This window comes from Protomyctophum bolini, assembly GCF_963924005.1.
Source record: "Protomyctophum bolini genome assembly, chromosome: 16".
In the NCBI taxonomy this organism is placed as follows: Eukaryota; Metazoa; Chordata; class Actinopteri; order Myctophiformes; family Myctophidae; genus Protomyctophum; species Protomyctophum bolini.
The window spans coordinates 6346628-6360510 of record NC_137877.1 but is presented as its reverse complement, the minus strand read 5'-3'; the positions used below and the strand labels follow the sequence as shown (position 1 = coordinate 6360510).

Here is a 13883-nt window from a genome sequence, read left to right as displayed (position 1 = left end):
GCAGATCATGTCTGTGTGTGTGTCTGTCTGTCCCACCTTTGTGCCCATATATGGAGCTGAGTGATTTGTTTGTGATTGATGCAACACACTCCATATTTGGACGTATAGCTGCTTTGGGGACTCCTTATATGGTTATGGCTAAGTTAAGAACTTAATTTAAAAATAACTTAACTTAAATATGTACGAGCTGCGTTCGCTTGCCGCGTTTGCGCGTCTTACTGGTATTATATTCTTCTCCTTACTGAACTGGCACACTTCGTCGGTCTTCCCCTGACACTGGTACACTTAGTTAGTCTGAGTTTTAGATCTGGCACTTCCGAGGTAATCTCTCTGGAACACTTCTGAGGAGCTCTGGAATACACTGAATGCTTCTGAGGTAATCTCTCTGGAACACTTCTGAGGAACTGCCTTCTGAGCTTCTACTTTATAGGGTGACGTGACGTCGTGGCCTGACGTCACGCCACTGACAGTTTCCGTGACGATAGCCGTCAACACAAATGTGAGGAAGTGTATTTCGTGCAAAACTAATGCTTGGAATGGATTCAGAAATTGCAATCTTTGAATTGGATAAAAAGGATAAAAAAAATAGTATTGCAGTTTCTTTTGGGTCATGCCCCCTTTTTAGCTTCGATTGGATAATTCAAGTTCTCCGTACCGCTGCAATGTTTGTGAGTTCTAAATGTAATACAAGAAGTTTTCTGCTGGTTGTATGGGCTTTCAAGACCAGAAAGTACATAACTTAATGATGCCACACGCATGGCTGCCCTCTATAGTGGCCTTGTGGCGGTTATAGGCCAATGTGAAAAGGCTGGCATTTCTTCCTGGGCCTTTCACGGAAATCGCACGCTGCCTTTGTGATTTGATGCGGGAGTGGTCCTTCAAACTTTGGAAGCCAATGCTAGCCAATCGGGATGGAATGTGAAAGATCCGTCTTGATGCTGTGTACCGATTTGTGTGATATCAAGGAGTGATATCAAATGTGTTTCACAAAAGTCTGCCTCCTGGGTGGCGCTGTAAAAGGCAGATGTGTAAATTGCATGGCAGAGGTCTTTCCTTGGCCTCTAGTAGGGAGTGTCTGTGGAAAGCTCCATGCAGATCGCTGCAGTTATAGGTAAAAACTGGCCCGTTATCGTGCCGGGCGGACACGGACGGACGGTCGGGGTAAAACATAGTCTAGGCCTGATGGAGACAAAAATGTATGCATTACTATTATATTATTTTCTATTGTGATGACAGATTGAACATAGTCTACAGTCAACACTGGTCGGATTCATATTTTGCTAGATTACTGGCTCTTTAAATTAGACGAATTACTCAATGTATATAATGTAGGTTTATTAGGATATATTGGCATTTATTAGCAATGGACAATTTCTCTGGAATTCTATACATTCCAAACTTTAAACCATGAAATGTCATTGGTCCGTCTGGCGCATTACTAACCCAGCTATCCCTAATTGCACGTGAAGCCAATGGGATGTCCCCTCATTAACCTCATTGACCTGCACCACCAACACTGTAATGCTGAAACTTTAGTGGTGGTTTTCCTTTAAAAATATATATATATTTAGATGGTCTCCTACTTGGTGGTGAATTAGGCATTCAAAACCATTTACCACAAGCAACATTTAAGTAGTTTGCAAGTTTGTTTTTCCCTGGTGTCTGTGGCAGCCTAATTGCACCACCTGTCTGTATCGCTCTGTCTCAACAGGAGCTCGTGCACATTGTCTGGGGCATTAAGGTGTTAGTGGTGGATTACTGAAAGGTGTTGACTCAGGTATGTGTGTCTATATGTGCACACTTGTACTTGTGTCTATGGGTGAATGTGTAAGGTAAAGCGCTCAACGGAGTATGCCTAGGTCGTGTGCAGAAGCGAGTCTCAAATCTCCCATTTCTCTTTCAGTCTCCCTCCTCATGCTCCATCACTAGGTTGTGTTTCCTCTCGGCTGTTGATTCCTTTAGCTTTCTCACCCTAGCCCCCTTCTTTCACCAGCTCACACCTGTTTGGACTCCCCACCACTTCTCTCCCTCAGTTTTCTCTTTATATAGTGGTCTCCCTTTGAGTCACTCAAGATGGATCTCGGTAGCCTAACCACAGTGGTAGCCAATTCTGCCTACATCTCTGCCCGCGGGAGCGTTGATGGCAGCGCGGCGGCTGCACGAGACAAGAAGTACCTTTCCCGCCTCAGGCTTCCTGCAATCACCGTATGTGAAGGCCTGAAGAATACCTTGGATTTGTCCTTCGAAACACTCTGCATGGATCAACCTATTGGCAAGCGCCTGTTCAGAGAATTCCTGGAAGCAAAGCCAGACTACAAAAACGCGTCTTCTCTCTGGAGGGACATTGAGGAATACGACCTAGAGGAAGACGCCAACAGGTTGCAGAAGGCCTCCAAGATTGTCGAACGCTACATGGATCCCGCTGGCAAGCGACTCTGTTCCTTCCTAGCGGCAGACATCACAGCCAAGGCGAAGCAAGACCAAGCGACTGCCTCGGATGGACTGTTTGCCCCAACATTGGTCGCAGTTCTGGATTATCTGCGTGCGGAACCATATAAGTTATTCGTGGACAGCGTGTTCCTGAAGAGGTACACGCAGTGGAAATGGCTGGAGAGTCAACCCATGGATGACGACTGGTTTCTGGAATTTCGTGTGCTTGGGAGAGGGGGGTTCGGGGAGGTGTCTGCCTGTCAGATGAAGGCCACAGGGAAACTATATGCTACTAAGAAGCTCGGCAAAAAGAGGCTGAAGAAGAGGAATGGCTTTGAGGTAAGACAAACAACTGTTGAACTTGAACTTGTCCCATCATTACTTAAAGTCTCTAGAAGTGGCTGGTTACTTAACCATAGATCACTGAAGTGAGTAATTCTAATGGCATGATTTTATCATTTATGTGAAATAATATATTGTATTTGCAGGGAGGAACACTGGCATTATAAGAGGCCACCATTTATTAGGTGTGTCCAAATCAGGCATAAAGGCTAAAATGTGCCATGGGACAGGAAATTAACTTTTGGCCATTGTATCATCTACTCAGGCTAATGTGTACACCCCCGGCAGTTATTAAGTTGCTTGATTCAGTAATTGGATATTTGATATTCATTTGAGCTGCCCCGCCCCCTTCCTATACAAACCCATTATAACTTCAAACTCCATTTTAACCATGATAGATTCATCATTTACTGTTTTAATTTATTTTTAATAATTCTTTTGGAAAAGAACCTCCTCCAGCTCCACTCACAAAATAAAAAAAGAATTATAAAAAATATATGAAAACCGTGAACGAAAATCCACGGCCCCCTCACGTATTAGAAGGACAGTCAACAGAAAAAAGGTTGGGTGTTTTTGATTAATCTATCATGGTTAAAATGGAGTTTTAAGTTATAATGGGTTTGTATAGGAAGGGGGTGGGGCGCTAAAAAGAATATCGAATATCTAAATACTGAATCAAGCAACTTAAAAAACTGTCTGGGGTTTTCACATAAGCCTGAGTAGACGATGAACTGACCAAAAGTTTTTTTGAAAGTGAAATATCCCTTTAAGCATTATTTAAAAATGGAACTGAAATGTGTTCGTTAATATTAAGTATGTGTATATTTTCGTCTCCTTTTTTCCTCCCAGACATTATTTTATTTACAGTGTTTGCCTGGTCCAAAAACATGTATATTATGTTATGTGTATGTGCCTGTTCAGTTCCAGAATGATCTGCAATGAGCAGGATATATACTATGATAGGACTTAATCATGTTTGTCCTGCCTCTCTTCTGGCCTTAGCTCATGGTATTAAACACTGAGACGGGGATAGAGTGATTACTGGGAGCTTTAGTGGAAAGCCGGTCTGAATGGAACTGCGTGGCATGATTATATGTTGCCCTTGACTCATCTGGGGTCATCATGAAATTCATTCATATTTCCCAAATAGTTTCACAAGATGACAAAAATGTACTGAAGTAGGCACGTATTCCACCAACACACCCATTTGACCCTATGAGCCCATGTCTGCACAATGTTCACTTTGCATTTTAAACACAAGAAAAGGTCTTGTTGACATACTTTGTTCAGTGTTGTTGATCATAATCTTCTCCTGCAGGGGGCAATGGTGGAGAAGAAGATTCTCGCCAGGGTTCACAGTCGCTTCATTGTGTCTTTGGCATACGCTTTCCAGACCAAGGACGAGCTCTGTCTGGTTATGACCATCATGAACGGAGGAGATCTCAAGTAACGTCACAAGTCTGATGCAAAATAACACTTAAAAGCACAAACACAACACAACACAGCCATGCAAGTGGGAGACAGTTAAAACATTTTCCCCCCCCCTTCTTATTACCCCATTACTATGCGGTTATTTCATCTATGGACTTCAATGTGGCAGAAAGTACCTACAAATGTTTGCAATTAAATGGCATAACGATAATAATCCATTATTTCCAAGTTAATGTTGATTCTGAGTATCTGTGGAAAGCCAGTCAGAGCTAATGGCACCAATCAACTTACTTTAATCAAATTAACTCATTAATTCATAATGAAGGTGTAATTATGCTGCATTTAAACAAGATATTAATCAATCAACTTAAATCAAATAAGAGTGTGTGGTTTCTTTTAAAGCAAAATCACAATTGAGTTAAACAACACATAACTAGCTTCTCTACATAGTTATAAGAGAAATGCAGGAACAAAGATAATTCACGGTGATGCTTGGAAGTTTGTGAACGTTTTGAGAATGTTCTATATTTCTGCATGAATTAATATGACCTAAAGACCAGATTTTCACAGTCCTAAAAAAAAGATGAACCCAATTAAACAACTGGGAGGGCATAGATCATGCAATTCCGGAAGATTATCCCAACATTATATATCTATGACCGTGAGTGGCAAAAGTATGTGAACCTTTTGCTTTCAGTATAACTGGTGTGACCGCCTTGTGCAGCAGCTGCAGCTAAAAGGTTGTTCTAACTGTCCTATCCTATTGGCTTGGAGGAATTTAAACCCATACGTCCATACAGAACAGTTTAAACTGTTGGTGAGTTTCCTCACAGGAGCTGCTCACTTAAGGCCCTTCCACAGTCAATATTTCTATTGGAGTAAAGCCGGGATATTTCACGTATTTCATGTTTAGTGTCATTTTAACCCCAGACCATTTTTAAGTTGCTTGATTCAGTGTTCAGATATTTGATATTCCTATATAAACCCATTGAACCGTCAAACTCCATTTTAACCATGTTATTTTATGAGTGGTGACCCCTTAACTCTAACCCAGATTTGAACCCTGGTCCTCCTGGGCAAGTACTTAGATTAACATTATTACCACTGAGCTAATGCCTATACTTGCTCTGGGGAGAATTGACATTTTTGACCTTCAGGTCAAAATTTGTGTCAAACCAGAAACGGGATTGTGTCAAAGGTCATGTCCAACCTAGACACAGGATCAAGAGCAGGGAGACCAAATACAACCAGCCCAATTGTATAAGTTATGTCGTTTTAACATACCGGTACTCATAACATACTTTGTCATCTAACATGGAACACCAACACTGGTTGGGAAACACTGCTCTACCATACCGATTTGACAAAATAAAAATGTATTAAAAATATATATATATATATATATTATTATTGCTTTCAATTATACAATTTGTCTAGGATGCAGGGCCAGGACTTTATCTCAGCAAAGCACCGCGCAACAGATTGTCCATTTGACCACTATTTCTGCTACAGCTCATAGAAACAAGAGTGCTACAACTTTCTCTGCTATCTATGTACATATTCAAGTCTCTATACATTGCAGACATTTTATAAACAAAAGGGTAACATTCTCTCATTCCCAAATCACTTTAGGTACCATGTCTACTTGGTGGATGAGGCAAACCCGGGGTTTGATGAGCCCAGAGCCTGTTACTACATTGCCCAGATCATCCAAGGCCTAGAGCACCTCCACCAGAAGAGAATCATCTACAGAGATCTCAAACCAGAAAACGTGCTGCTTGACAATGAAGGTAACTATACAGTATCTTGAGGCAAGCTCAATAACATGTATACATATCTGCGCAACATTTGTGTGCGAGATGTATTTATTTGTGTGTGTGTGTGTGTGTGTGTGTGTGTGTGTGTGTGTGTGTGTGTGTGTGTGTGTGTGTGTGTGTGTGTGTGCGCGTGTGTGCGTGCGCATGCTTTTCTTTCTTCCATTAGGGAATGTGCGGATATCTGACTTGGGTCTTGCTCTAGAGTTAAAAGAAGGTGCTACACACACCAAGGGCTATGCCGGAACTCCAGGTTTGTCTCACCTCTTGTATCTGCAAAACTATTAAGCAGAGTCATGTTCTTGGTTTTATACAGTATGACAGTACGATGAAGTATTTTTGATCACTCAACAACAGTGTTTACCAGTGTTACGAGACTCCCTTTTTCTTTGGTGTTTCGCCTAAGTAGGAGTGGTTTTGAGGTTCATTTTAGGCATCGTTTTTGTGAGGTTAAGGTTAGGATTAGGGTTAGTCCATAGAAGAGAATACCAGCACTCACGTTCTATCCAATAGGATTCTTGTTGTATTTCAGAGGCCTTTCTCAGCGTAAATCTAGATATTCACAGTAGACACAGTGTACATCTCATGTTTGCTTGCTGCTGGGGGAACGCTGAAAAAAATAATAAAATCCTATTGGATACAATGTGCGTGCTGGTATTCTTTTCTATGTACTGTATCTACCTGAACCGTGCACCCGAGACTATCACTTTGAACTACTCAACTGAGTGCTTGCTTCTTTTCCTTTCTTTAAGGTTAGGGTTAGGCATTAGGGGTGTAACGAATCAACGATACATTTTAACAGCAATACGATACGCATCACAATACATGGTTGACAATACGATACATGGGATATATTGATTGGTTCATTCATGGCTGATAACGATGTGATTCAATGATTTAAATGTGGATAGTGCCGTTTTTTAAGGGAAACATTTAATAGTATGGTTATGAATAAGTAAACACAGTGATTCTCTGATTCTATTTGACAAACCCGCACCTTGACGTGAACACAGAATACACACATTTATCGATAGACCAAGACCCCAATCATGGCAGACGCCGCCGACAGTCACAGAGAAAGTGAACAAGAAACAAAACAAAAAGTGCTGTAACCTGCCATGTTTTTCTTCTTACAAATGATTTGATCGGCCCCAAAAACATTGTGTTTACTGTCATGATTTGTCACAACTCGAGTTGGCTTTGTCCGCGGTGTGAACGTCTTTATATGAATACTTTTTGAAAAGTCTGTGAGAAAAGTTCTGGGTCTCGGGAGGGGGCGGGACTGCGACGCTCTTATAGCCATGTAACCACGCCCACTTTGGCGAAACAGCAAAGAAAGAGGGAGTGGCCTACACCTACAGCTGTCTAATATCTTCATTTCCGCCCTGCAGGGTACATGCCACCAGAAATGCTAGGCGGTGATAAATATGACTACTGCGTGGACTACTTCTGCCTCGGGGTGACATTGTATGAGTTCATTGCAGCTAGGAACCCCTTCAGGACCAAGGGGGAAAAGGTAACGCCTTGACCGGCCTGAATGTTTTGTTCAGACCTTCATTTTACTCAGGGCATATATTTGAAAGTCTTTCTGACATTCTGTGATTTTCCCTTGTTGCTTTATCATCCAGCTTGAGCGTGACCAATGGAAGGAACGAATCCTGACCAAGGAGGTGGAATATGAAAATGACAAATTCAATAAAAATACAAAGGCCTTCTGTCAAGCGCTCCTTATCGCAGACGTGGAAAAGAGACTGGGCTTTAAGGATGGAACCTGTGATGCGATCAGAGCAGACCCTTTCTTCGGTGATATCAACTGGAGGAAACTGAACGCAGGTACTATATCCTCACATTTCCACAAATCTTAATGTTTTCTTTTTTTTGCTGTGTCCATAGCACATTAGATCACGTTTGTCTGATATGTTGGATTTGCTCTATTTCTTGTCCTTAGGTATCCTGCCTCCACCTTTCGTCCCTGACTCCAGAGTTGTGTATGCCAAGGGCCTAGATGCTGTCGGGGAATTCTCCTCAGTGAAGGGAGTGGTCATAGATAATCCTGACCTCATCTTCTTTGATGAGTTCTCTTCAGGGAACATCTCCATACCCTGGCAGGAGGAAATGATCGAGACCGGAATCTACGGGGAGCTCAACTTGTGGAACCCTGATGGCAGCCTTCCCGCTCCGGATTCAACGGGAGATGGAGAGGCCAAGTCATCTACCTGCTGTGTGTCATAGAGTGATGCGGTCAATGCTCCCCCCAAACCAAACCCACACATAGCTGGGGAGGGGGTACCGAGAACGAGTGCCAATTTGGTAACGGTTCGTAATTGGTCTGAACCAAAATACCAATGAGCTCCTGGACAAATAGGTGCTGCTATCGGTATATGACAATGAATTCTAACTTATGTGTTTAACAACCATAAGCTTTGCTGGAGTTGGCTTCTCTGGTATACTCACTGACACTACTGCCACGATATTTGAATGTTTCTAGTTTCCACAAGAGAAAATGGTGACAGCCACACAACTAGCGGACAGTCTCTGTCAGTGTTTGTCCCTCCGGTCCCTGTTTGTTCCAGTAAAAACATGATAGCCACTACAGTATTTTATTAGATACCATGATACCACACACATCTTTCTTCTGTTTATTGAATAAAGAAAACCTCGAAAAGGACCGGTCTCTAGGTGGGCTAGTGCCATCTACTTTGAACCGTGGGGTTGAGAGAGAGAGAGAGAGGGAGGGAGAGAGACACACAGCAACAACTGTATGTCTGCAGCCATAGGCCATGGAAATCCTCCATCTGCTACAATCTCTATTCATGGAAGCCTGTAGATAAGAAAGCCAGAAACTCTGGTGAAGAAGTCCATTTATTAACACGCATCGATGGGACATCAATACATAAAAAAGGAGGTCAGTGAAGTGGGGAAGATTAACTATGGACTATAAAGTTATAGTCAAAAAGGACATTTGTAATCCTACTCTTAGAGTCTGCCTCCTGGAGTGAAACGGGGGAAAAAGTAGGAATGTATATTCTTGACTGCAATGTTCTGGCATGACGATGGTGCCCTTATAGGCACCATCGTCTTATTTATTTATATCGTCTATGAGACGATATCAATTATATTCTGGATTTTACTTTGAGCCATTGCAGAGAAGTTAATATGGGAGACAATTATTTCCCTTGCTCTTTACAGTGCACATGCGCTGCACTGTGGCGACATGGACACAAGGGCTACGCTTATGCGGGCCCTTTGTCTAAGACAAATGTCTTCCTCGGGAGACAAATAGTAAAGAACCTTGAAGCTATGCAGCAGCATTCTGGATCAACCGGAGAGTCTTCAGAGACTTGTTGGGGTAGACTGATAATATGGAATTGCAATAATCAAGTCTGTATTTAGCAAATGCATGGACAGTATTGTTGCTCCATCTTTTTGAGGCAGAATGTGTCTGATTCTTGCAATGTTATGTAGGTGAAAAAGAGGCATTCATTGACATTTGTGACATGTGGGAGTTAAAAGGCAATACTGCATCCTGCTAAAAGATGACACCATACGGAGGTGTTGGTGTTTCTAAGCTAATTAGGGCCCGGCATAATAACTTTATTTTTTGATTGAGTTTATCACCTTTAAGACATGCTTTGTATGTCTTGTATGTGTATGCATTTTGTTCGTGCATGTGTGCATGTTCATTTTTGTGTACCAATGCTTCTGGTTTCACAATGCAAGATGTGTATTATAAGTTTTATGTTAGTTGGGGGTATCTGTCTCCTGTGAACTGATAAACAGATGCTCTCTCTAGCATGTCATTTCATGGGTTATTACCTCATCTCATGTCTTCTAGTTTGCACTTAAACTACTAAAAAGGGTGATTTTATCATCTACTCAGGCATTTGGGAGCACCCCAGTCAGTTTTTAAGTTTCTCAATTCAGTATTCTGTTATTTGATATTCATTTTGTCACACACGCGGCACGCCCCTTCTTATACAGAATCCATTGTAACTTCAAACTCCATTTTAACCATGACAGATTCATTGAAAACACCTGTCCATGTCTGATAAAACAAATATCTAAACACTGACTCGAGCAACTTAAAAACTGGGGTGTTCACAAAAGCCCGAGTAGACGATAAAATGATCCCCCAAAAATGTTAAAGTGTAGTACCCCTTTAAAGCCATTTAAAGTATTTGTTTTCTTTAAATTGAGCTGAATTTCTATTTTTTTAAATTGAGAAATTTCTATTTCTGAATTTCCTAGATTTCACAAAACATTTGATTAAAACGGTTGTCAAATAGAAACGTCAAAATACTCTTTCATATTTGTGAAAGAGACATTTTCTTATGTTTTCCTGCCCTTCCTTTTCATTTGTTTCTATGCATAAATGTCAGAGCACCTTTAATAAAGCTTTAGTGCAGGCTAGTAAATAGAGGCGCTATGTGAATTTACTTGACATTTTCCACAAATTGTTTAGAGGCAAAGCATTTTATTTATGAAAGTGTTACATCAAAAAACACCAAATGTATATGAAATAATATGGCAAATAAAATGGCTTAAATAATCACAAAGATTTAGAGTTTAGACCTTTTCTCCCTTCTGTTGCAGAGGTTAGAAGAGCCAGGTTGAAATGTAATTTAAGCATTATATCAAAGCTCAGAGAAGTTCAACTGTCATTCTTTCTGCTGTACAAAGTACTAGTTCACCCAATATGTTGTTTTCCCATCCACTCGCTCATATCTCCTATATATCGCCTCTCCCTCATTCCTTTGCAGTGGCCCTGTATATCTTCACCCCCTCCTGCGGTAGGTCAGAGTCAGAGAGCAGTGTGGTGTGGAAACTGTTATTGAAACTCTCCGTGAACCTCAGGTCTGATTGGAACCGAACCTTATTGGCCCACAACAGTGTCGTTCCACTGCCTGGTCGGCAGAAGTGACGCATCGTCGCCAGCAGGGCGTCGAGGCAGTCGTGGTGATAGACCACGTCTGCTGCTAGCACGTAGTCGTAGTGGCAGGACGTGTGTGGGAAGTCCCGTTCCAGGGCTTGACCCCAGGAAAGGGCCAGGGCCTGGGGTGTGTAACGGCAGCGACCCTTGGTGTTTCTTGAGAGGTTAAAGGACAGGTTGGACAGGATGTCCGGCAGGTCAGTGGCTGTAACCCAAGCACCTGAGGAAAGACGGTGTCTTTTACAATAAAGCAGTGGTTTTCAACCCTGTTCATGTCAAGGTCCATTATTTATTCGGCATTTGAGCCACAGACCACCATTTGATGACATTTAGCCTCTCAGACACTTATAATATTATAAGATTTTGTCCACAATTTCATGCTTTGATGGTGAATAGAGTACCAACAGGCAAACGTTGATCAAAAATAATTTTTTTCTACATTCTGTAATTGTGTAGATTATAGTAAATGACGTAATGCAGATGTGTAACAGTATTGAACTCTTCATGGGAGCGTAAAATGAAACCAAATGGATGTTACACTTGTGGTATCCATATTTCATAATATTCATAATAACTATAGAAGCCATGAATGAGCAGGTAGGCTGTAGGCTTGCCGCTCTGATCAGGTAAAGAGTGCATAAGACTAGTCACCTGGTTTGGAGAACTGTGATGACTGGAAGCGACAATTGAAGGCTCGTCTGAGGACGACCCAGAGATAATGTTTTAAGGCATATTTGTCTTATTAGCCAGGGATCCTTTTAGATCTAATAAGGGTCCATTTGGTTACCAACTCTCCATCATTTAGCTGGGGACCACCTGGAACCCCCTCAAGGACCACTGGTGGTCCCCGGACCACTGGTTGAAAACCACTGCAATAATAAAGCAACAAAATCCCGAAAGGAAACATCACAAACAGAGAAAGACACAAACCGACAGTCGTTCCAGCCTAATTTATACTCATATGCCCAAAATCACTGCTCTGTTCTTTTCGGCGAGGGATGCGGCCGCCGTCTGTCTGAGGTATAAATTAGGCTTGACTCACCAAGCAGACATGACACAATGGACAGCAAACCAGTTCCAGCTCCAATTTCTAGCACAGCTTTGTCCATGAAGTTCACTTGTTGCTGGTTATTCTCCAAGAAATGGCACAAAGCCTCTGCCTGCACAACGAAATGGTCATTATCATCACTACGAATGCAGGCTTGCTGTGAAAGCCACATATCAGTGCTATATACAATCATTTCCAAACTCACCCCAGGCCAGATGAGAGCGCCATATGTGTCCAGAGACTCTCGGATGCTTATGTGATGTCCAGCAAAGACGAAGGACTCCTTTCCTAGTGCATAGTAAACACTAGGTTCCCAGACATTCCTTCGATCCAGGGCCTCACCTGCCATCCGTTTACGATCAGCCACAACTGTATGTAGAGATGAAGAGATATTACTGACTGTGTACTATATCATGTGTTAAGAGAATGTTCACACATTTTACATTTCATAAACAATAACCAGAGCAAGGTCAAGTGTTCTTCTATCTATTCTTGCGAATTTTGAGCAGTATATGTTTTATTGAAGATCTGTTACCTTCGTTGTCACTTTCCTCCACCAGTTGATTGTCATTCAGAGTCTTGTCTCTTCCAGCATCAAACATCATTCTGTCCTTCCCACTATCCCTCTGTTGGTTGGATTGGCTGGCTGTGGAGGACCTCTCCATGAGCATAAACCTAAGCTGTTGAAGATAGTTTACAGTTCTCTTGCAGTAGACTTTGACTTTGGGTTATAGTTATAGTGTAAGCGCCATTTTGAGTCTCCTAATTGTGGCCAATGATGTCCACTGAGGGGTGTGGTCAAGTTCAGGTTGCCATAGTTACAGGGAGGGTATTTAACCCTGTCCCTAATGAATTTCAGGTGTTGTTGATAGGAGGCAAACTGTTTTCTGACTGTGCAGACAGGGACTGTTGCATTCACCACGTTTGACTGTTTGTTACTTATGTTATTTGCCTTCAAAGTATAGGATTTTGTAAGGAAAATAAATATAATTTAATAGCCACTCTACGGACATTCTGGACCTCAGTTCTTTCAGCACACGTCTAAACTTCCTCATCCGTCAGCAGCCAGTAGCGCCTAATACAGGGATTTAGGCGCTACATATAGTTTGGGTAATATTTTGTTATTTGATATTCCCAAAAAGTGAGATATGAGATAGTGGAGCCATATATCACACCTCATAAATCATAGCCTATACAAATTAAAAAAGGAAAAAGGAAAAAAATAAATTCACATCAAATAATTCAAAATACTGAATGTCCTTGGTTTATAGGAGCATGTTTTCAAGAGACTGAAATACACAGTGGAGTAAAAGCTCTATTGTCAGTACAGCATAACACAAATAGTTTGCCACTGTAATATTAGTTTAGTATTTAATAGTTTGTGCTCTTTTGAAATACATTAAACATTTATATTTTCATGTTTTACATGTATATAAAGGTGTTAATAAAACTCCAATTATGTCCATATTATATATTGACAAAATTGAATATATTTCATAACAGCATGTCTGTTACAGGTCAATATAAACCTATATTAAAAACACTGTTCTGAACGAAATGATTAGACTATACTGTAGTAACTTCAGTTAACACATGCTGCAAATCTAAGGTTTCACTAAAAGGTTAGAAAGGTTTAAAGACATACCTGTATGAAGCAGCAATCTGTTTTCGACGTGGTTCTCCGTTTGTCTCTGTTCCTCTATGTTGGACTCTTGCGTTTATAGAAACAGCATCATTTCCGACACACCCATGTGTGTGTGTCGGAGGGGGGGGCATTGGCACTGGTGGTAGGTTGATGCACAGGGGTGTGAGTGTGAGTCACATTCTTTAGATAAGTCACATTAAATCAAAGCCTTGTTATGCTTTATTTTCCACATATATCCCTGCT

General features: G+C 41.4%; 2 protein-coding genes across 3 annotated transcripts; one reads left to right on the top strand and one right to left on the bottom strand.

Moving 5' to 3' along the window:
* Positions 1-2073: 2073 nt before the first annotated feature.
* On the top strand, positions 2074-8249 carry LOC308330394 (rhodopsin kinase GRK1-like; the record flags this gene model as incomplete). The annotated part of the gene is made up of 7 exons (XM_080785241.1): positions 2074-2769; positions 4091-4218; positions 5836-5993; positions 6187-6270; positions 7409-7533; positions 7646-7850; positions 7966-8249. The coding sequence occupies 7 exons, from the start codon at positions 2074-2076 to the stop codon at positions 8247-8249; spliced, it is 1680 nt and encodes a 559-aa protein (XP_080641367.1).
* A 2237-nt stretch (positions 8250-10486) lies between these two features.
* On the bottom strand, positions 10487-13676 carry mettl21cb (methyltransferase 21C, AARS1 lysine b). 2 transcript variants are annotated; one of them, XM_080786147.1, is made up of 5 exons: positions 13641-13676; positions 12531-12675; positions 12201-12364; positions 11990-12107; positions 10487-11167 (listed from the first exon to the last, which is right to left on the bottom strand). In XM_080786147.1, the coding sequence occupies exons 2-5, from the start codon at positions 12664-12666 to the stop codon at positions 10764-10766; spliced, it is 822 nt and encodes a 273-aa protein (XP_080642273.1). In that variant the 5' UTR covers positions 12667-12675; positions 13641-13676; the 3' UTR covers positions 10487-10763. The 2 variants fall into 2 exon arrangements, with proteins under 2 accessions (XP_080642273.1, XP_080642274.1); XM_080786148.1 differs by having other exon boundaries at positions 12531-12641; positions 13641-13671.
* Positions 13677-13883: the final 207 nt, after the last annotated feature.